We start from the raw sequence: 22,064 nt of genomic DNA, 5'->3' as shown, positions 1-22,064 counted from the left end.
CGTCACCCACGCCCCGCCTCGGGGAAGGTCTGAGAGAAGGGCCGCCCGCGGCTCTAGCAGAGCCCCGCCCGCGAGGGGCGGGTGAGCCACCAGCAAGGGGGGGCGCCGCGCATCATGGGCCGGCCTGGGCAGGAGAAGCCGTAGCTGGTTCCCGGCGGGGGCGGCGGGGCTTCAAAACCCCGCTCTCCTGCTCGAGTGAACCCCGGCGGATGCTCGTGGCCCCGCGGTGCTTTGAGACAGACTCACGGCCAGCCATGGTTGAGTCCAATGGGTGAGGTGGGGCATCGCCCTACAACCCAATTCAGACTACTCTCCCCCGGACACCCTTTTTCTTCCCCGTTCCCCTGTTTATACAACTTATAAACTCCCCCAACACCCACAAAACTGGTGGTAGCAGTTGAGACCCACAGCCCCGGACAACACTGCACATCATCTGGGGTCACGGGCCAAACCTCTGTCACCCCCCTTCGAAAATAATCACAAACACCATTTTGGTTAAAGAACTTTCTGCAAATGGTCACCACTGTTGGTTTCAGCCACCCCCCCGGGCTCTCCGCTCACAGGGGGTTGGGGTAGCGGCGCTGGGAAAGGAGCCTGGGTTGGTTGGGTCGAGCGGCAGCGGCCAGCTGGGAAGCAGAGAGAGGTGGTGTAAGGGAGGGTTGTACCCCAAAATGCAGACCTGCTGTCCCCAGGATGCAGCCACAAGCATTCCCCCCTATTTCCCTCCTCCATCACCACCCCCCCCTCACTGTCCTTCCCCCAATTATTTTCTTATAAACACCAAACCCTTATACCCAGGGCTGGTATCCCCTATATCCCCCTGCCCATAGTAGATTGCGTGCAACCTGGCATCACCCCTAAAGGCAGGAGCCAGCCCCAGCTCTAACCAGCAACACCACAGGACAATGCTCTCACCTGAGACACCTGGACAGGGTTGAAGAGAGGAACTGTCCCCACCGATGGGGGAGATTCATGGGAGACAGTCTGGAAGGGGTGAAGGGAGAGAAACTTAACAGCCACCCCCCAATTTCAGTCCCCCCCATCACACACAAGTACACCTCCCTCCTCTCCTCACCTGCTCTCCTGCTGACTCCCCACCACCTGCATCCCACGAGCCTTTCATCTCAATGGATGCTGGAGTAACAGGAAAAGTATTTTCACCTTGCATTCCTCCTGGGGCATGCAAGCAAAAAAAAAAAAAAACCACAACAAAAACCCCACCAAACATAATTAGGAGGAGCAGCTTCTAAAATGCCAACAGGGAGAGGGGAAAGGGGACCCATGCAGCATTTACCAGGGTTCCTGGAGGGAGGCTGAACCAAAGGGCTTGTCCCAGCCACAGGAGGAGCTTCATGTGGGGATGGTGACATCCATTCCTGAAACCACATCCACCCATTTAGAGCAGAAGCTCTTTGCATGGCGAGAAAACCTCTGCACCAGATATACCACACCACACTTTCGGGGTGCCACTTTGCACCCATCCTGCTGGAGAGGTACCCCAAGAGCTACAGGCACCCAAACTAAGGGGCAGCTACAGGATCAGGGCAAGCAACACCTGTCACAATGCTAAACCACCCAGAGAGCTCAAAATTAGGCAGGAGGCTGGACACCAGGCCCATGTACAATGTAAGGGGCCACCAGGGTCCATGGGTCCCCCTCTGTTCCTCATCTCCTGCTAGTTTTGGAATAATATCCCAAAATTTCCTGCTCCAGGATTGTAGGTCGTTCTCAACCAGGAAGAAACTTCCAGGGGAGGGTCTCGCTCCAAGCCCACTGCCAGCCCGCAGTCAGGGATGTGACACCCTGAGGACTCAGCCAGGACTGGGATAACCACACATGAATCCTTCCCCCTCTCTGCTGTGCTTCCAGTTAAAGAGGTTTTCCTTCCCTTCAGCTCCTAAAACCTGCCCAAGCTGTGCTGCTCGCAGCTGCTGCTTTCTGCTCCAGCAAAGGGCAAGCCATCCCCACATAGTTTGCTGAGTGCTTGGAGGACCTCCTGGTTCAAAGAGGCTTTATAAATTTACAGTTATTATTAACCAAGGATTCACTTCCAGGCTAAAAGGGCTCCTGGTCCCGCTCTGTCCCTGCACAGAACGACTACGGCCGTGGGGAGCTGTGCAACGGCACAGCCCAGCCACCTGCATGAGGACGGAGGGAGAAATAGCGGGTGAAGGGGGAAACGTGTCACCCGTCCCCATGGCTGTAACCCTGGGTGTCACCTGGGGACAGGACAGCCTCTCACAGCCTACCTGTGGTCCCGGCGTGGGGGAGTCTGGGCCCGTCTCAGACCCAGCTTTGGGAGATGTTTCCTTGGTGGGCTTCGACCGAAACCAGCCAAACCACCTGAATCCAGAGCTCTGGGAAATGCACGTTGTCACAGTCAACATAAATGGGTGAGAAGGGGAGGACGCCACGGCCACCCAGCTGCCCCCCACACCAGCCATGGGAGCAGGTACTGTTTTGCCCAGGTCAGGGCAGGGACAGCAGGCATCAGGGACAGGCAAGCTCAGAGCACAGGGCTTCACGTCAGCCCTGGCATGCTCACCTTATCCTCACCCGGCTTCACCGCCTCTGCTGGTGCTGGCTCTTCAATGGTGTCTTCAGCCGTGCTCTCTGAGGAAGGCCGGCTGTCATCTTCCAAGTAGACAGTGGAGCTTTCCGAGATGGTCCGAGCCCTTGCCTTTAACTCCTCCTGGCATCGGAGATCAGAGCTGCCACGTCGTGTTCCCAAATGAGCCACCCCAAGCATGATCAGACATTGGAATAGGCTGCCCAGGGAAGTGGTTGAGTCACCATCCCTAGAGGTATTCAAAAAGCAAGTAGACGGGGTACTCCAGAACATGGTTTAGTGGGCATGGTTGATGGTTGGACTTGATCTTGAAGGTCTTTTCCAATCTAAATGATTCTATGATCAGAGCATCCCCGGGACTCCTCCATGCCAGGCTTAACAGGTAGCACCCCCAGGGACCCCAGTGTCCCTCGCACATCAGGTGGGGAGGGACAGCACCCACAGCAGGGTGCAGTGGGCAGCCCATGGTCCCAGAGATAAGGAGGCTGGAGAGGGCTACCCTGACCCATCAGGTCCCTAAGGGGATGGCTGGCATCACAATGCAGGGGGGGTTCCGTGTGAGTTAAGCATGTGGAAGGACAAGACAGCGAGTCCCAAATCCCCCCAGTGCCCCCCAATAATGGGTCAGGGATGGTCTCCCTGACTCACCTGCTCTGCTGGGAGGGATGGCTGCACCCCTCCAGGGGACAGCGGGGCATCCTGGGGCTCCCCAGCTTCTCCTGTGGAGCAGAGGGAAGGACAGTCAGGGCTTGGCCCAAGAAGCTCCTGCCATGTCTATTAGAGATATTTGCAGTGCTTCTATCCTCCCACTCCAGAGCAAGGCCACATGGCCAAGATGTCCCCCCTTAAGAGATGCAAAAGGCCATTCTAGTCCCTGTCCATGCCAGCACCAGGGAGGGAATAAGTCACAAGCCTGCACTGGTGCATCCCAAAAACCAGCCTTGCACTGCTGGACATGAAGCTGGTTTTCCCCATCTGGTAGGGAAGTGGCATCACTGCCAGCAACCCAGAGCTGCCCTCCCTTGCTGCTTTGGGCAAGTTCTTGTGAAAACGAAGAGCCACCTGCCCAGGGTGGCTGACAGTGGTGGACTTGGTTTGCGTGCACACCACCGGGAAAGCGTGGCTTCACGTCTGGGGCAAGGTTGGAGGGAAACAAGGCTCTGGGTGAAGGGAGCAGCATTTGAAGTGACGCACATGCCATAGGGGATCACACTTCCCGGAGGAACACCCCATCCCACTGCTACTAACTGGGGACGGGTATTTTTGCAGAGAAGCAAGGCTAGAGCACTTACCTGCCAGTGGCACCACCTGCAGAGGGGGCTCAGCAAAAACCCCTCCCGGAGGGGCAGCCGTCCCCAGGCCGAGTGTGGGGGGCTGCAGCTCTTGCCCAATGCCGAGCAGTGGTGATGCTGCGACCTGAGTGGGGGCCGGGGGCTGGAGAGACACGTCCTCGTGGGAGCTGGGTTCCTGGGGTGGCATGGGCTGGTACCACTGGTCATACTGGTAGCCTTTGCTCTGGGGAAGCTCCTGACCAGGCTCTCCATCTGCAAAAACCCCACACCTCAGGAGTTTACTCCAGTGTTTATAATTTCATCAGGCTGTTGCACCGAATTCTCCCTTTTTCCATTATACATCAGTAGGAGCTGGGGGCATGAGGAGGGACCCCAGGGACCACACACGGGCAAGGAAGGAGGTAGGGCACAGCGCAGCAGTGGCAACCTGTCAGAGGCTTCAAGGAAGGTGGGCTGTGAAAGACAGGGGGGGGAAAAAACCTCCAATGCCTGACATTGCAAACGAACTTGGAAGGGGAATGCTATGGAAACAAAGAGACCAAGCACAAGCAGCTCACGCCAGCAGTTCAAAGGAGTCCGGGGCCTCCGGCCTTTTCTTCCACTCCTGCTGCACACCCCAGGCAAGAAAGAAAATTCACCAGGAAGACACAGCCTTCATTTCTGCTCCACAGGAGCACCCACAGATGAGTTTCTTGCTTTAGGCAGATTTATTCAGGGTTGGGTTTTGTTTGTTTGAAAGGCATGTTGAGCAAGTGGGTTTTGTTTTATTTAACACACACATGCGTTGCTCTGTCTGGTGTTAGACACAGCACAGGCCCCACACTGCCATTGGTCCAAGGTGCATGTCCTGCTTGTTCCAGCTGTGCAGCCTTCAGCCAGAAACGTGCTAGGCACTGGGAATTTTCTCTCCCATCACCATAAGACACGGCCAGGCAGGACCCAGACCCCTGGGGTCTGAGCCTAGGGACAGACTATGGCATCTCTTGGATACAGTGCTACAAAACCCTTTGCTTTGTCCGCCGGCATCGCCTCCAGCCCGCTCAGGGTTGGCTTCACACCCGCAAGCTGTTCCCACACAGCCTGGAGATGCTTGAGATCCGCAGGGAGGAGGATGGATACTCAACTCCATGCTCCTTGGCAAGCTGAGCTGGAAAAAGTCAGGGAGGACAGCCCAGGCTGTAAGGATGGAGAGGGAGGTTGCTGTGACCACATGGATCCCAGCTTAGCACCTTGATTTAGGCTTTGTCTTTCCAAAATGGATGAACTCAGCACCAAGCCAGCTTTCTTTGCATGCAGGTCCCTCAGATGGTGACTCTGGATGGTCTTCCCAATGAACAAAAGGGCCAAGCTTTGAGAAAGTGAGCTGCAGAGGCTACATGGAGCGGACCTGGCCACTCAGAGAAGCCCTCATCATACCTCTGACTTTTTTCCAAGGAATGGTTATCATAGCCTCAGCCCTGATAGCAGCAGAAGGCAATCAGGATTGATGATCCTTTTTACTGCCTGGGAGAGCTCTTTGAAGAATTTGGCAGCAGCAGGGAAAGCTGATAGGAAGAAAAGGCTGGGAGGAATTTGTCATGTTTTATCCTGTCTGCACAAGCCTTTATTCTCCACCCATTGGTACCAGCATTCCCAGCAGAAAGCTGGATCTGAGCAGCAGCAAGGAGCAGTGGGCTGTGCTGGGGCATCCGGCTGATGGAGGTGGCCGTGAAGCAATGCCAATGGGTCACCAGCCCCTGACTTCTTGATGGGACATCCCAATGGACCCAGGGAAGGCTCATGTCCCTCATCTTGATGTCTCTTGACCCTCTGGGTGGAATATCACTGGAGGGGACTCGGGGTCACCAAGGGGCAAAGCAAAGGGGTAACACTGGGGCTTTACCAACAGGCATTCTGCAGCCCAGTATGCAGAGGGACAAGCTCCTTCCCAAATTTTTCATTCTGAAAGTGAGAAATCCCCTTAGTTCAGCTCCAATTTTCATCCTCGAAGGACTGCCTGGGAGGAGGGCCATCTCCCCTGAGGCTCGGCTGGGAGGCACGTGCTTCGTCCAGCTGCCCACCCCCAGTCCCCATTCTCCCACGACACCCACAGGGACTCTGAAGCTGTGGTAATTAGGCCCAATTACTCAGACATTATACAGAGGGCATAAGCATCAACCCCTGGGTTTGCAGCCCATCCCCGGCAGCCCCACACTGGAGGGATGCATCCAGGCAAGAGCAAAATTTTGAGTTCTGGGGGGATGTAAGGAGCAAGGAGAAGCTGCTGAGAAATGCTCTGGGGAGCAGGGAGCTGCCTCCCAGCCCATGGCAGCACAACTCCACGTGCAGAGAAGGCTGCTGCAGCGATTGCAACCTGCTGCTTCATTTTCTTTACCTGCCATCGATGCAGCAGCCCAGGAGAGATCTGGCTGAGTGGGTGCCACCTCCAGAGAGAGGTCGTCTTCCACCTGCAAGGAGTCAGAGGGAAAACGTGATAAAACAGAAGGAAAAAGGGATGGCACAGGGCAAAGACTAAGGAAACCATGAAGACACTGTGAAGAAAAGCATGGGGCTGGTGGGGCTGGGGCTCACAACCCACCCTGGGCTGTAGGAGTCTAGGTTACAGGTGAGACCCATACCAGCACAGGCACAGCACTTTCCCAGCAAGTGAAGGGGGCTGCAGCACCACTGCCCTGCTGAGAGCAGGCAGGAGGGGAAACTGGAGACAGAAAAGGGCACAAAACCAAAAGCAGACATGAAACCTGAATGAAAAACATTAATCCAAGGATCAGCCTACAGTCAAGGGACCTGAGAGCATACGTCTGCAAGATGATGCCCCACCAGTGTCCTCTGCAACATCCTCACTGCAAGAGGAGATCATCATTCACCCACCAGCCCCTGACCGCCCTCCCTGAGCCAAGACAAGGAGTGTTTTACCCCATGCAAAGCTCTGCAGCCCTTGCTGCTCACACCCTCAGGCACTGCAACCCCCCTGCTTCCACTGAAGCTGCAGGTCCCCCAGCAGAGACCATGTCTCTGAGCTCACAAGCCAAGGGGAAAGGCACCTGGTCCTTCGAATGGCCTTCAAACCTCCATACCCATCCCTCCCCTTAGTTTCAGGGCAGAGGAGGAGGATGCTCCTGCAGACAAACACCACTACAGATCAGCTGCCCTGCAGCATCCCCGCTCCTCCTTACCTCCCACTCCCGGCAGCAGGCTCGGAGCTGTAGCAGCCAGTCAGGCTCCAGCATCTGGTCCTGCTCTGGCATCTCCAGGAGCAGAGGGTCAGAGAGCTTCAGCCTCTCGGCTAGCTGCAGAGCCAGGAGGACAACGAGGCTCATCACACATCTTACCTCCGCAGGGAAGAGACCCACCCTCGCAGCAGTCACACATGGCTGGGCACACAGGCCCAGGGGAAAACCACCAGAGCTGCACTTCTTCACAAGATGGGGGTAAAAGTAACACCAGCCTCTCACGTGAGATTTATTCCCTCTCCTGCATTGCCACAGAGAGGTGCTGGCCCATCCTGTGCCCCGCGGAGAGCCGCCCAGCAGGGCTATCTCAGCCACCTCCACATAGATGTCGAAGTACCCACGTTAAAGATGCTCTTCACATCAGAGAGGCAGCTAACTATTACCATCCTTTTCTCCTCCGAGGAAAACGAGCACCTTAATCCTACTTGACAGCCAGCCTGCGGCACCAGCAGGTTTGCAGAACACCCCACCAGGAGCCCCGGAAACAGCCCAACTCCCAGGGCTGTGCATCAACCCCTTACCTACCCTACAAGGATGGATGGGAGCTGGTAGGGTTTGAGCTAAGGGCTCACCTGTCTTTGCAACAAGTATTACCATTACTAATAAACACGCAGAAAACAGAAATGCAGGGCTGGAAGGGACATTCTGAGATTACCTGATCCATCTGCCAATGCTCAAGAAAATCCTGTGTGCCCACACCAGCCCATGTTTGTCAATTTGCACTTACAAATCTCCAGGGAGAAGATTTTGCAGCCTCCTAGGCCTGTCCTGATGCTTAACGTCCTTAGAGCTAAAGAGTTTTTTTCATAACATCGAAGTGAAATCTTCCCTGCTGCAAATTAAGCTTCTCAATTCCTGCTCCTGCAGAAGCTGCAGGGACAATCAGGCACCATCCCCTGAAAAGCAGCCTCCTGCTCCCCTGTACCCCTTCCTCCCCGCCAGCATATCTTGCCTGGAAAAAATAACCCGGAGGCCTTCTTTGGAGGTCATTTTCCCCTCAATCTCTTATCACCCCTGCTCTTCTATTCTGTACTTGCTCCAATTTGGCCCTGTCTCTGAGCGCAGCATCCCAAACAGGGCACAGTGCCCCAGCCAAGACCCCAGAGACCTGAGCACAGGGGGATTATCACCTCCTTGTCTCACACATGCAGTTCGTGCTCTCATAGCCCAGAATAACATTATAACATTGGAATTTTTTTTTCTTTTTTGCAACAGCATTCTGTTATGTTGCTGCTCGGTATTTTTTCCATGCTCCACTATCTCCCCCAGGTACCTCTCTGCAGTATTGCTGCTGTGTGTTTAATTTCTCCTGCAAGAGAGGGGTCTCTGCCACCCTGGCTGCAGCCATCTCAATCACGTGGGGTCTCCGGCTACTATCAACAGAGCAAGAGGCTCTTCTGGGGCCACCCATCCCACCAGCGCAGGGTGAGATGGAGGGCTCCCTGCAGAGCTAAATTGCAGTCTGGAGAAATTGCTCAGACAAGCGTCTAGTTTCAAGACAGATGGATGAGGGGAGATGACACTCAAAACACTGCTCTTCATCTGAGCCTTTACTGAATTTTCTCTTACTGGTATTGACTCACTTCTTGAGGATTTATCAAGCTCCCTCCCAGCTCCTTTGTGCTTATTTATCTTCTCCAGTTTGCTACGAGGCTGCCGCATCAAGGGCTACCAAAAGCCATCCAGAGTTGACCTTGCAGCCACCCTCTGCAGCCACACAGGTCTCAGCTATCCCCTCCACACCAGTCCCCATTGGCCATTTTTTCCTATTCCCAAAGTTTTTAAAAACAAAGCACAAAACACACTTTCCAACTCCAGCAGATTACAGCAAGATATGACCCACGCAGCTGGAGCCCAGCTTGGGACAGGGACTGGCGACAGAGAGCGGAGTAACCCAGCCCCCAGCCAGGAGCTTGCACTACCTACAGACCCACTGTCCCATCTCTTTGCAAACACACATGTGTTCATCCTAAATCAGTTGCAGGAAAGAGGAAATTATAAGCATGATTACTCTTAAACGGGGGGAATGTTTAATCCAAAAGCTAATGTGCACTTTGATCCAATATTAATGAACCAGCACCTGGTTGTATATCGTCCCCAGCTTCAAAAGAGAGGAAGTCTTAATCAAACACTAATGTGTATCATAATTTGTAACACAGTCTAAAACATCAAAGACAAGAGTGTCTACGAATGGACTAGTTTTTCAGATGAAAGTGTTTTCTCCCAGGAGAAGCATTATCCCCAGCAGAACAGCAGATCTGAGAAGCTGTTAGACAGTAAATAGGTTTTGACGATGCGGGGGGGGGCACTGCACGAGCCAAGTTTTGGGTGATTTCTGCAGCACCCGCTTCAGACACGCAATCCTTGCTGCCCTCATCTCACAGCACCATGGCATTTGCACCCTTCCCAACAGAGGAAGGCTTCCAGCAGCCTCAGCACTGCCCTGATAATGTGCGTGGGGTGGGCAGACCCGCTCTCCTGAGAGCCCAACCTGCCCCGGGGGACCTGGGACACTTTGCCTCACCCCTCCCTGCCCCAGCATCCCACTCATGAAGCAGATGAGCTGGCCTGAGTGCTAGAAGCAGGGACATGCTCCTATTCACTGTCACCCCAAAAGATCCTCTGGCAGGTAAATGGAATCATGGGATGATGAGCTGGAGGGGAAATGTCAAGCACTCAAACTTCAGCTTCTTATGTCTGTGCTATTTAGAAGTTCAAAAAGCCTCTCTAGAACAAAAAACATCCTTTGCTTCCAAATAACTCTGCTCCTACTTGGCAGTCAACACAATTCCTTTGTTTTCTACCCTAAATCCGTGGGTATTAGAGACTGCATGGAGGCATTGGCTTCACTGTACTCAGCACACACCAGGCAGCAAACCCTGGGGGGCTGCTCAGAGCTGCCAAGCACCCCCAGCCACGGGAAACCCCAAGGATGCTTCCTACCACACTGGGTCCCTGCCAAGGATGCGGGGGAGTATGAGACTCACCTTCATCACTTGCTGGGCCAGGATGGGGTGGCTGGCCAGATCCTGGCCCAGGAGCGCGGTAGCGATCTGCTCGCAGTATTGCAGGGCCTGGGCTGGGAGCCCGTAGTCAGCCAGGCGAGAGGCGTAGAGGAGCTTGTACACCTCGGGAGAAGGAAGCGGAGCAGACAGAGATGAGCAAGGACATGTTCATGCCTGTGGGTCCCTTCTGCCCCAGCACATCATCCCAGCATGACTCGGAGCACTCTGGATCATGGGTCTCATCACCCAGAGGTCACCTTCAACTTGACCCATGGGCACCCCCACCCATCCCCACAGGGTCATCCAGCCTTGCTCCCTGAACCACAGCACTGTCACAAGGCCAGACTGGCCCAGAGCCAGCAGATAGGTGGTGGGGAGAGCACACCAGCCCACCACCTTCATTTATCCACCCAATCTGTGCAGCGCCCAAGGCAGCAACAGCCGGGTACTTATTTGCAATATGAAAAGTCTATCCATTACCCAAAGAGCAGGAAGGCAACTAGACCTGAGCCAGCACTGATCAAACACACTGTGCCCCAAAATCTGCCCAAAGCCCTGCTCTGGAGGACCTCCTCAGCTGGGGCAGCCTCCCCATCACTCCCAAAGCCCAGTGAGGGGACAAGCCTTGGAGAGCAGCCTGAATCCCTGGCTTCAGGGTGGATGCATGTTTTGTGGCAGGTCTGAGCTGCTGCACCAGATGTGCTTGCGCATCTCCGCTACCTGGAAGGGGAGCAGGAAGGATTTGGGCTGTCGTAGGTGCTGGCAGTACTCGAAGATTTCCATCCGCTGGATGGCCTCTGTCCTGGCAAACTGGGCGAATGCCTGACTGCAGAGGAGAGGGGTAGGTTCAGCAAGCAGGAGGAGACCTCTCTTCCCAGACAGCCCCACACACAGACTCACAGCTCCACCACTGTGCCGGCGTGCAGCTGGAGAGGCCCAGAGCAAAGCTCACATTAAGAGCAGTAAAAACCCACAAACAGGGATCGCTTTTGTGTAAAAGTGAGATCCCGGGGATGGGGAGAAGGTGGGACACATCACTCTGGCAAAAGCACAGCCTCCTGGGCTCACTCACCAGTGGCTGCTGCCCAGCAGAGCCATGCGGTCTGCCTTCGCCCCGAAGTAACCAAAAGGAATATCTGCCATCAGGTAGCAGAAATGAGCTGCTTCAACTGCTCCCCTGCCAGCTGGATGGGAGGAAAAAAGACAAACACTTAGTCCTGAGAGAGAGGTCACCATGTGGTCAGTGTTGCTTTGGAGGCCCCCAAGCTCACAGGAAAACCCAAACCCCACCGCCCCACTTTTCCCTGTCCATGCAGACCCTGATCCCTCCCTTCTCTCTCTTTTTTCTGTTTTCCCTGATTGCTGCTTTCTGTACCTAGGAGGGGATTTCAGTTCAGTGGTAGGACCAGGGAAGCCTGAGCTTCCAGCTTCAGCTCTGCAGGGTGCCATTATTGGCATGAAATCCCCAAGAGTCCCTGCCACTGGGAACAAGTCTCAGTCCCTGCAGTTATATATGCCCTCTCTGGGTCCGGCTGCTCCAGGTGTCTCCAAATGAGCAGCTAATAGATATGCCTGGGCCTGACTCATCTGCCAGCACAAATGGCAGCAGGACCCATCAACACCTCATCCCTGCCACCGCACAGGCACTGCAAGTCTGGGGGTATGGGCATGCACACCCCATCTTGGCACCAGCCTACATCCATGCCATGCATGGTGACATTGCCGGTGTCCACCCACCGTTACAAGACAGCTGGAACACAACTGCTCACAACAGCTTTGGCTCACCCAAACTGTCTCCCATGGTGATGATAGCTCGGTGGTTCAGGTCCATGTCTCCAGCCTTGTTGGACAACATCACAGCCAGGTGAGGCCTCCAGTCTCCCCATGTGGCATCCCCACAGCACTGGAGGGAGGCAAGAGGAGAACAAACGTGAGCAGAGATGGTCACCACAACGTGGGTGTCACAGGCAGGTGACAGCAGAGGCGGTACACGTGCCAGGGCCAGCCTCTTGCTCACAGACCAGGGCTGCCTGCGGGATCCTTCCTGACATGAGCTGGAAGAGGGTCTGCAGGGGGTCATTGGTGGCCAGCGTGCTGGTGAACCTGTGAGGAGACAGCAGAGATAGGGCTGCCATGCTGGGACCACAAACCCTCATTCACCTCCAAGGGCACATCCCAAATACCCCAGAAAAGCAGTGTTCTGAGGGGCTTCCCAGAGAAGGCAGAAAGGATCATCAGCCCACAAGGCAGATGAGCTGCATTACCTCCAGAGCAGGCAAGTCTCCAGGACAACACTGGATAAAACCTCCTTAAAAGGATTCGGGTTGCACAAGACAGAAAATTTCTGCTTAACTCTCCCTGAAGGGATCAACCCAATCCAGACTAAGTACGTTAATTCCACCAGAAAACATTCATACGCGTGGGATGAACAGCTCAGACCAGACTGGATCACAGTGAAGGTAGCTCAGCTCCCCCTACCCCTATGGCTGCCTTTGCTAGGGCAGCAAAGGCAAAGCCAAAGACTCAGAATGAATCCACCCCACATTTCCAGGGAATGGCCTTCCTTCTGCTTTCCAGCCCCCCCCCCCTTGGTTTCTCCTGTCCATCAGGAAGCCCAAAGGACTTGGGCCCATCCAGATGGATGCCCCCCTCTCCCCTTTGCCCCCTCTGAAAGCATCCAGCTAAAATCAATGCTCTTTTTTCAGTGCACTGGGGCTGAGGGTACCCAAAGCGTAACAGGTTTGGCAAAGGCAGCCACAGAGCATCATATGTGGCTTTAGCTTCTCCAACTTACCCAGTGAGCACCCAGCTGTAGGTCCGAGGGTCCATCTTGCTGGAGAGGAAGAGGGCATGGCCCCACAGCTGGTTTCTCATGGCCCAGACCAGAGCATCCTGCAGCCAAGGTGGAGAAGAAAAAGGCTTTGCATTAACTCTATGTTTTTCCCTGCCCTCCCCTGCTGCCAAGAGGACCCTCTGCTCACCCGGCTCGGAGTCAAGATCTAATGGCTGCTCCGGCTTTAACTAATACCCTCCAAAAAACCCTCCCACATTCACAAAGGCCCCTTTATCTTTCTACCTCGCATGATGACAAGAACTGGGACCTTCATAGCAATATTGTCTTTCCTGGATTTCCAGGTCTGTGCTGCCTGTTAGCTCTCAATGCTACCACTGTGGGATCCCAGCCTGGGCACCCAACCTTCTCTGCATGCAACCCTCCTCTCTCTCCCTGTGCCTTTGGTATCCCTTGAGATCACATAGCTGCAATTAAACCCGCAGTGCTGGTAAAAGCATCTGCATCTTGTCTTCAATCAGGGCCCCATCCCCGTTCCCAATGGTGGAAAATCACTGCCATAAGCCCTATTGTACAAACAACTTGAACGGTTGATACCACAACCATAGGGCATCTCTTGACCACCCTTCCTTTTAAAACCTGAAGAGGCCAAAGGGGCCAAGAACAAAAGTCAGCCCTCTGTCCTGGATCCCACTCACCACTTACTTTCTTCCTGCCATAATAGAGGAGCTTGGTGAACTTCTCCACTATCTGTGCCTGTGTCTCCACAACAGGAGGGACCTCCCCCGTGATGAGGTCCAGTGTCCCCGGCTGACGCGACATCCCCTCGTCATCCGTCAGGCCAAGCAGGTTTGCCGCAGGGTTTTGCCTCTTGTATTTCTCCAGGCACCTGCAGTCTTGTATCAGCAGCTCAGCCGTGTCTGAGCCCACCATGGACTGCGAAAGGGAAGGGGAGAAGCGAGGAGGCCCATGGAGGCTGCCCCATGAGCAAAGGCTGAAGGCACTTCCAGTCGGACACGCTTACACTTGTATCCTCAATCCTAGTGCATCTCCCAGCAAGACCAGCCTTGGACACCAGCACACAGTTTTGGAGGGCAACAACTAGCAAGACCTTCACAGCACTCACTCTGAAGATCTCGTTCATCTGCTTCCAACAAGCAGCCACAGATTAGGTTGGGTGCATTTCATCGGGTTAAGGGAATAATCCCCTTTTAAGCATAAATGCTAGCTCCTCAATGAAGGTGGGAACAGTCCTTTTCAGAGCTGCTATAGCTTGGATTGTTGGTAGTTCACAAGGATGAAAAGCAGTCCAAGAGAAGGGTTTGCTCCAAATATCCAGGCAGTACCAAACTGATTGATGGTACTGTGGGAATGGGATGCTTTTAAGGTGCACCCCCCTGAAAATAACAACTGAATCAAGAGGCACATAAGGGGCATATAACTTGCCTCGCTTCTAAGATCAAAACAGTCAGCCCCTTTCCATGGACACCTACCCCATTCTGCCGGCAGAGGAGGACCAGCAGTTTCCAGAGAAGAGCTGAATCTCTGCCTTTCTGTGTTGAGAGATCACAGCTTGTGGCTATCTTCTGCTGGCAAAATGTCACCACATCCACCTTGTGCAGGTCTTCCCTTACAGCAGCAAAGAAAGGCATCAAAAGAAACCCAAGGCAAAGCAATCTAGGACATCATTCAGACTCAAAGCATCCCCAGGTTCACTGATGGGGATGCCAAAGATTCAAAGTGAGAGACGGAGAAGATCCCCAGCATCAACCACATACCACCCTGGCCACACCCAGCTCAAAAATGCTTAAATTTGATCATTACTATGACTCTTTGCACATTTCTGTGTTTCAGGCATGCAGAGGGCATCTCAAACCCTCTCTCTGCCCTCCTGATAATATTTTCATCCATCCATCTGCAAAGAACCTCAGTTTTGCTTAGCTGTGCTGCTGTTACAGCTGTGGATATCCAAGGCTGTAGGAGCAGGCATGCATACAGGCAGTATCTTTGATTAACTAGCACAGTGCAGGGAGAAAGACATGCTTGTGACCACATAAACTCTTTGGGTCTGAAACACAAGCAGAAACCTTTAAGCTATGTGCAAACCAGGCAGAACTGCTGTCTTACAAAAAAAAAAATCAGACGGAAAAAGTGGCTGAGAGAGAAGATGAGCCAGGGGAAAGGGACCATGACGGGAGATGCTGATCCTGACTCAATCACACCAACATATTGTATGGATATTCCCAACATCTCTTTCAGCACAAGTAACCTCCAGGTCTTCTACCCAGCTTCTGGGCATAGGCAGCTGTTTTGCTCAGTAAGTGGGTTTCCTCCTTCTGCACACTCCTTTCCTCTCCCCATGTTGGTTACAAGTGACAAGAAATCACACTGGTGTAACCAGTATGATACAGAGACAACCTGATGCAGTACACCATGACTCATCCCCAGGCTCACACTGGAAGAAGGTGCATGCATATTGGGTCTGACCCTGCCATGCTCAACAGTCTCAGGGGACAAAAAACTTAGGAAAAGCTAAACCACAGGTTGACCCAGGGCTTTAGAAATCCAAAGAGACCTCCCAAAAATCAGTTTTCTGGGACATGAGTACAAAATAAGGTCAGACATACAAACCACAGTAAACCCACACCCTATGAATATTCAAAATAACCATCTCCCACAATCCAAACCAACCTACTCTGCAGCAAAGGGGCTGGGCTCCCAGTCTTAACTTGGACTTGGCCTTTGCAGATATCTCAAAACCATGGGGACCCTAAAGTCTTCCTTGAGCTCATGTCTCCTCCCAAAGAAGAGGTGCTCCCAGGCCAGTCGTGCCAGCACAGCCAGGAGGACACAGCTCCTGGACCTGCTGGTGCAGCATACCTGGCCAGGGGCCCAGGGAAGGCCCGTAGCTCCTCCAGCTCTTTTGTGTCACGAAGGATTACCTAAAAAACAAGAGCAAATTCAGCAGCTAGACTCCAGCAATCAGGCCAGCCCCAGCTGGGCTAGCCAAAAGTCAGTGCCTTGGCCAAGGGCTCAACAGTGCTGCTGAACCTACTCTCTGTGCTAAGCATGTCTTAAGGTAACCCCAGAGCATAGACCCTAAACCATCACATGGACCCCAATGCTAAGGTCCAGGTAAGAAACGCCTGTTGAGATGGCATCTGCCTCTTTGGGGAGGCAAAATAGGAGACTGAAGCACTGTGGTAGACTCAAGGGATGGATATGGCCTCTGTATCGGAGAACCTCAGAAAGGTGAGCAGAATTATCCTTCAGAGAGGTATGGCCCACATCTGTCCCTATCAGGAGGGAACACTGTGAACAGGTCACAGACGACAAGAGTTACATAGCTGAAGGAGCAGGATGTGGGGCCCAAAGGTTGAAAGCAATTCCCAGGCACGGGCTGGCACGATGCAGACTCAAGGGTCTGTGTTGGCTGGAGACAAGATGGCAGCAGGGGATGGGAAGGCTGCTGAGGCAGCTGTTCGGGTGATGAACAGCATTTGCATCCCTCAGGGCAAAAGGAGCCACTCCAGCAAGGGGACCGAGGGCAGTCTGGGGTGCTGGGCTGTGGCATACCTCCAGGCTGTGTAGCTCGACGTGGGGTAGCTGCCCCTCAGCCGGGCAGTGGGGACACACCAGTACCAGCTGGCCTCCAGCTCCGAAGCACACCGCCATGTGTGGCAGCGAGAACTTGAGGGGTACCACCGGGTCTGGGGTGGACACCAAGGGCCCCCCTGCAACGACACACAGGCCACCATGAGTCTCCTTATCTTGACCCCACACTGCCTCCACTATGGAGGATGTGACCAGGTCCCAACCTGGCCCCCTCTACTGAAGTAACCCTCTACTGATCCCCCCTATGCAAGAACTGTCCCCTAAAGCAGAAGGCAAATGTGGCAGCTTCTGCACCCCCCAGGCAGAGCCACTGGACCACACACCCACCCTGCAGCCCCCTGGTCATGCCTTGCACCCACAAAACCTCCTCCAGGAAAGGACCAAGCTGTGAGACGGCAAATCTCCTAATGCCAGCCATTTATTTCCTTGCTCCCCTGCCCTGTCAGAGGGAGCCAGGGCCCCATAACACCTCACCTGCTTGTGCCGGGCTCCAGGTCCCTGAAAGCGCAGGGTCATAGTGGTCAGCACCATCACGGATGTACTGGCTGAGCTCATGGCTGCTGGAGCTGAGCCCCGACTCACGGTACTGCAGGAGCAGGCTGGGCTGGCCCAAGGGCTACAAGGAAGGAAGAAAACACAAACCTGGCTGAGAAACTAGGGTCCCCACTGCTGCTCAGCTCCCAGGGCAGCAGGACATGCTCTGCTGCCCAGGAGGAACAGCACAGCTGATTCCCATCTGAGCAGCTCACTCTCTTCAGCATCTTAGGTTCATCATGGCACATACACTGGTCATACCCAATGGCTTTTAAAATAATTTACATGAGCCACAAGTCTAGCCCAACAGTCAGCAGGCAGTGCTTGGGAATCAGAAAAAAAAGCTCTGCCCAGGAGCAAAACCACCAGAGTAGCTTTGATTTGATCTTTTAATTTGCTCTATTCCAAAACACAGTGATCAGGATAGAAGTCTGATGGAGCAGACCTTGGTGGACAGAGCTGAAAAAGACACAGCTTTCAGCTACCTCAGGAGGATGCATGAGGGCTGGACTTCTGTCCTGCTCTTGGCTCCCTGCAGAAGCGGTGTACAGCCCCATGCCTGGGGGAACAACAGCCCAGCAGATGGGCACTTCATAAATACCAATAACCCACTATAATAAACCCCAGAGACTGTTAAGCACTGAGATCAACGTAGCAAAGCAGCCCTTTTCTCCTCAGCTTCCTTCCCAGCTGGAGGAGAGACACATGGATTGCTCCCAAAATCCCTGGGAGATCCCCAAGCCTCTTGTCCTGCACCCCTGCCCATCTTGAGGTTACCTCTGAGGGCTGGCCACTGGCCTCCCCCAAATCGCTGCCAGGGGTTTCTCCCCCTGCACACTCAGGCCGGGCAGCCGAGACATATCTCTCCTCATAGGAGTCGTAGGTCTGTGTCCTGCAGAAAGGACCAAAAGGAGAAGCCCCAAAGGTCAGAGATTTTTGGGAGCAGCCACAAAGCCACTAATCTTGCAGCAGATGGTTGCACCAGCTGATACCCAGACCCCCCACCCTTACCTGTCCTGCCCCCGGGGGGTTGCAGCCAGGTTGGGGTGGTAACCCCTGTAGTAGTGCTGGTCCCGGAAAGTGGTGCTCTTGGTGTAAGTCTCTCCCTGTCTCAGGTCTAGAGAGAGAATCAAGATTTAGCATTGCCCCTCCAAAGCAACAAGCCATAATGAAGTTGCAGAAGAAAAGCAATAAGTCAGGCAATTTGCCATGCACACCCCATTTGCTTCCAAATTAGCCCAACACGGAGGTATGATAAAGCCCTGTACACATTTGCCAACACAGCACTAATATCCTTCCCTCTTTCCTTCCTCCCCTTTTCTTCAGCCCAGGAACTCCAGAAACAGCAAAAACAAGGCCCTGGCCACCCTGCTCACACAAGACCATCAGCATCAAGTTCAGCCTGGAACCAGGAATGACACCGGTTTTTAGCCATGGAGATCAAGATCAAACATTCCCTTGGGTACAACTAGTACCTGCTCACATTTCCCAAAGGCAAACAGAGGGCAGTGCTGCACAGGGAAAATGGCACCGACAGCGCAGGAACATGGGCAGGAGAAAGCCCTGCAGATGTGCAAACCCTGGGAGAAGAACCCATCCCATCCATGCTTGCCAATGTGATGCCCATTTACAAGAAGGGTCAGAGGGAAGATCCGGGGAACTACAGGCCTGTCAGCCTGACCTCAGTACCGGGGAAGATTATGGAGTGGTTCATCTTGAGTGCGCTCACATGGCATGTGCAGGACAACCAGGAGATCAGGCCCAGTCAGCATGGGTTCATGAAAGGCAGGTCCTGCTTGACCAACCTGATCTCCTTCTATGACCAGGTGACCCACCTAGTGGATGAGATAAAGGCTGTAGATGTTGTCTACCTAGACTTCAGCAAGGCCTTTGACACTGTCTCTCACGGCATACTCCTTGAGAAGCTGGCGGCTCATGGCTTAGACAAGTGTACTCTTCGCTACCAGTAAAAAACTGGCTGGATGGACGAGCCCAGAGGGTTGTGGTGAATGGAGTTAAATCCGATTGGTGGCAGGTCACAAGTGGTGTTCCCCAGGACTCAATATTGGGGCCAGTTCTGTTTAACATCTTTATCAACGATCTGGACGAGGGGATCAAGTGCACCCTCAGCAAGTTTGCAGTCGACACCAAGTTGGGAGGCAGGGTCGATCTGCTTGAAGGTAGGGAGGCTCTACAGCGGGATCTGGACAGGCTGGATCAATGGGCCGAGGCCAACTGTATGTGATTTAGCAAGGCTAAGCGACCGGTCCTGCACTTGGGTCACGGCAACCCCATGCAGCGCTACAGGCTTGGGGAAGAGTGGCTGGAAAGCCGCCCGGCAGAGAAAGACCTGGGGGTGCTGGTTGACAGCCGGCTGAATATGAGCCAGCGGTGTGCCCAGGTGGCCAAGAAGGCCAACGGCATCCTGGCCTGTATCAGAAATAGTGTGGCCGGCAGGAGCAGGGAGGTGGTTGTTCCCCTGTACTCGGCACTGGTGAGGCCGCACCTCGAGTACTGTGTTCAGTTTTGGGCCCCTCACCACAAGACAGATATTGAGTTGCTGGAGCGTGTCCAGAGAAGGGCAACCAAGCTGGTGAGGGGCCTGGAGCACAAGTCCTGTGAGGAACGGCTGAGGGAGCTGGGGCTGTTTAGTCTAGAAAAGAGGAGGCTGAGGGGAGACCTTATCGCTCTCTACAACTACCTGAGGGAGTTGTAGTGAGGTGGGTGCTGGTCTCTTCTGTCAGGTGGCTGGAGATAGGACGAGAGGAAATGGCCTCAAGTTGAGGCAAGGGAGATTTAGGTTAGATATTAGGAAAAATTTCTGTACTGAGAGGGTTGTCAGGCATTGGAACAGGCTGCCCAGGGAAGTGATTGAGTCACCATCCCTGGAGGTATTAAAAAAGCGCGTAGGCAAGGCACTTCATGGTTTAGTGGGCATGGTTGATGGCTGGACTGGATGATCTTAAAGGTCTTTTCCAGCCTAAATGATTCTATGATTCTGTCCCAGAGAAAGCATCGCCTCCTCTGCAAGCAGGTTGCCTCCATCCCCAGACCCAAAGGACAAGCTCATACCTTTGTCATCTTGCCAGGCCACTGGCTGCCACTGGCGGCTTTGGTAGGTGTAGTCATCCCCATAGCCAGCTGCTGGATACTGCCAGTGGGGGTCTTCATATCCCTGCCTGAAACACAACATACTCAATCTGAGAAAGAAAGGGCACTGCTGCAGGTTCTGGACCACATCTAGGGTTAGACTCATGCCCTGGATGGGACCTTTGGAGGAAGAAAGGGTAATGGAAATAAAGCCAGCTCCCCTGCCAAGGTGCCCTGCTCAGCAGCAGGGCCAGAAACTGGTCCAGCATCACACCTGAAAGCAGCAGCAAGAACTTTGGATACTTTCCCATCCACATCTACGAGAAAGCTGTGCACTACAGTTTCAGGCAATGCCCAATTTCAGCTCCATGATGTGGACTTGCCATGGGGATCAGCTTTCACCCACATTTTAGGAGAGGTCCCCCAAAAGCACCTTCTCTACCAAGTTCTGGAGCTACCGCACCTACCGCACAGCTCAGCAGGTCTTCCCCTGTGCCGGAGCTTAGCCCCAGCCCAAGCCACCCACCTGGCACTCACATACCTTAACCCTTCACAATTTACACAACAATTTGTCAACCCTGTGCAACACCCACCTTCCCGGTGCGAGCATTGTACCACCTCAGCACAAAACTCTGCGTATCCACACCATAACTCGCCAAGGGCAGTAACTCAGGCAAATCAATGCAAATTTGCTGGAGCACTCAAAGCTCTCTCAGCAGCGAGAGCATCCTCTAGCCCACATATTATCCTTCCACCCTCCGCTGTTTCAGCAGCTGAGTTTGCAACCTCCCTTTTGCTCCTATATTACCGTTTGTATTTTTATTGTTCACCTTGCACTTGGTAAAAAAGAACTGCATTTAATCAAACCTTCAAGAAAAATGCACCTCAGGACCAAGACGAAGCCTGTAAAACAGCAACCACAGAAGTCACAGCTGTAGGAAGAAATCAGAGCTGCAACTACTACACAGCCTTAAATATAGAAGTCACCAGCTGCTTTAATAGCTGGACATCACCTAATCACCCACTGCCTCCTCGAGGCTACTTGCTGTTTCCCCTACGCAGTTACAAGGGCAGGACCCGCGTCACAAGCCCATGAGAGTGGTGAAACGGGCAAATCTTATTTCAAGAAGGATTACAAGGAAGGGGCTCAGCACGAGCATCGCAAAGTCAGACAGCTCTCACCTGGAGTACGGCCTGTGGGGTTTGCTGCTTTCATAGTACTCAGCCCGGGAAGCCGGTCCACGGGCATCCCTCCAGGGGTGGCGGACCTCATCCCAGGGGTGGCCGGGGAGGTGGCCCCCATCCCAGGGGCCGGGCTGACGGGGGGGCCCTGCACGGAGGAGCTGCCACCTTGGCTGTGGTGGGGGGCCACGGTGTGCCCCTCCCCACCCCGCCCGGGCTACCTGCCTCTCCCGGAACTGGGGCGGCCAGGCAGGGGCCCAGGGGTCCATCACCAGCTTGCCAGTGAGATCCTCTCCGGTTTTGGCGTGGGAGGAGAGGTTAAGTCCCAAATGGCTTTAGTGGCCTGCAAGCAACGAGATAAGGCACAGTGCGTTTGATCAGTGGCTTTTCACCCCCCCTCAAAGCCCCCCAGGAAGTCTGTTGCCACCTACTCCCTGCTTTTGGGAGCCTGCTGAAGCACAGCATCCTTTCCAAAATGCCCAGAGGCAAGGAAAAGCCATCTCCACATCTAAACTTGAAGCTCCCCTTAAAACACCAGGATGAAGTGGTCCATTTTTGAAAGCAACAGGCATCCAGCTCTTCCCAGAGCCAGAGGTAGGATCCAGGTAGCATCCTCCTGCACCCCCAACCAGCAGACCACCAGCACCAGTACTCACAGTCTCCCCAGGCAGGTTAGAAATCAGCTTTACCTCTGCAACAAGGTGGTGAAACCCCATTTTATATGTGGTAGAGGAAGGGATATTGGCAAAGCTA

General features: G+C 53.9%; 1 protein-coding gene across 1 annotated transcript; it reads right to left on the bottom strand.

The window, feature by feature from the left end:
* Positions 1–557: 557 nt before the first annotated feature.
* SEC16B (SEC16 homolog B (S. cerevisiae)) lies at positions 558–21,580 on the bottom strand. The gene is made up of 25 exons (XM_010580722.1): positions 21,312–21,580; positions 20,112–20,218; positions 18,051–18,156; positions 17,817–17,931; positions 16,980–17,121; positions 16,467–16,624; positions 15,771–15,832; positions 14,384–14,519; positions 13,596–13,826; positions 12,894–12,991; positions 12,121–12,202; positions 11,885–12,002; positions 11,172–11,283; positions 10,820–10,925; positions 10,082–10,222; positions 7,038–7,151; positions 6,236–6,308; positions 3,862–4,113; positions 3,218–3,288; positions 2,546–2,692; positions 2,250–2,357; positions 1,295–1,376; positions 1,076–1,173; positions 916–984; positions 558–626 (listed from the first exon to the last, which is right to left on the bottom strand). Exons 1-25 carry the CDS (start codon positions 21,578–21,580, stop codon positions 558–560), a joined length of 3,066 nt encoding a protein of 1,021 aa, XP_010579024.1.
* Between the last annotated feature and the right edge of the window lie 484 nt (positions 21,581–22,064).

Source organism: Haliaeetus leucocephalus, unplaced genomic scaffold (assembly GCF_000737465.1).
Source record: "Haliaeetus leucocephalus isolate CR32 unplaced genomic scaffold, Haliaeetus_leucocephalus-4.0 Scaffold730, whole genome shotgun sequence".
In the NCBI taxonomy this organism is placed as follows: domain Eukaryota; kingdom Metazoa; phylum Chordata; class Aves; order Accipitriformes; family Accipitridae; genus Haliaeetus; species Haliaeetus leucocephalus.
The sequence above is the reverse complement of the archived record's forward strand: the minus strand, read 5'-3'. Positions and strand labels throughout refer to the sequence as shown.

Coding starts and splice junctions, on each gene's coding strand:
- SEC16B (XM_010580722.1), bottom strand. CDS start 21,580: ATGGACCCCTGGGCCCCTGCCTGGCCGCCCCAGTTCCGGGAGAGGCAG. Junction 11,284..11,884: donor CACCATGGGAGACAGTTTGG/GTGAGCCAAAGC, acceptor CCTCCCATCCAG/CTGGCAGGGGAGCAGTTGAA. Junction 1,377..2,249: donor CCCCCACGCCGGGACCACAG/GTAGGCTGTGAG, acceptor ATGTGGTTTCAG/GAATGGATGTCACCATCCCC.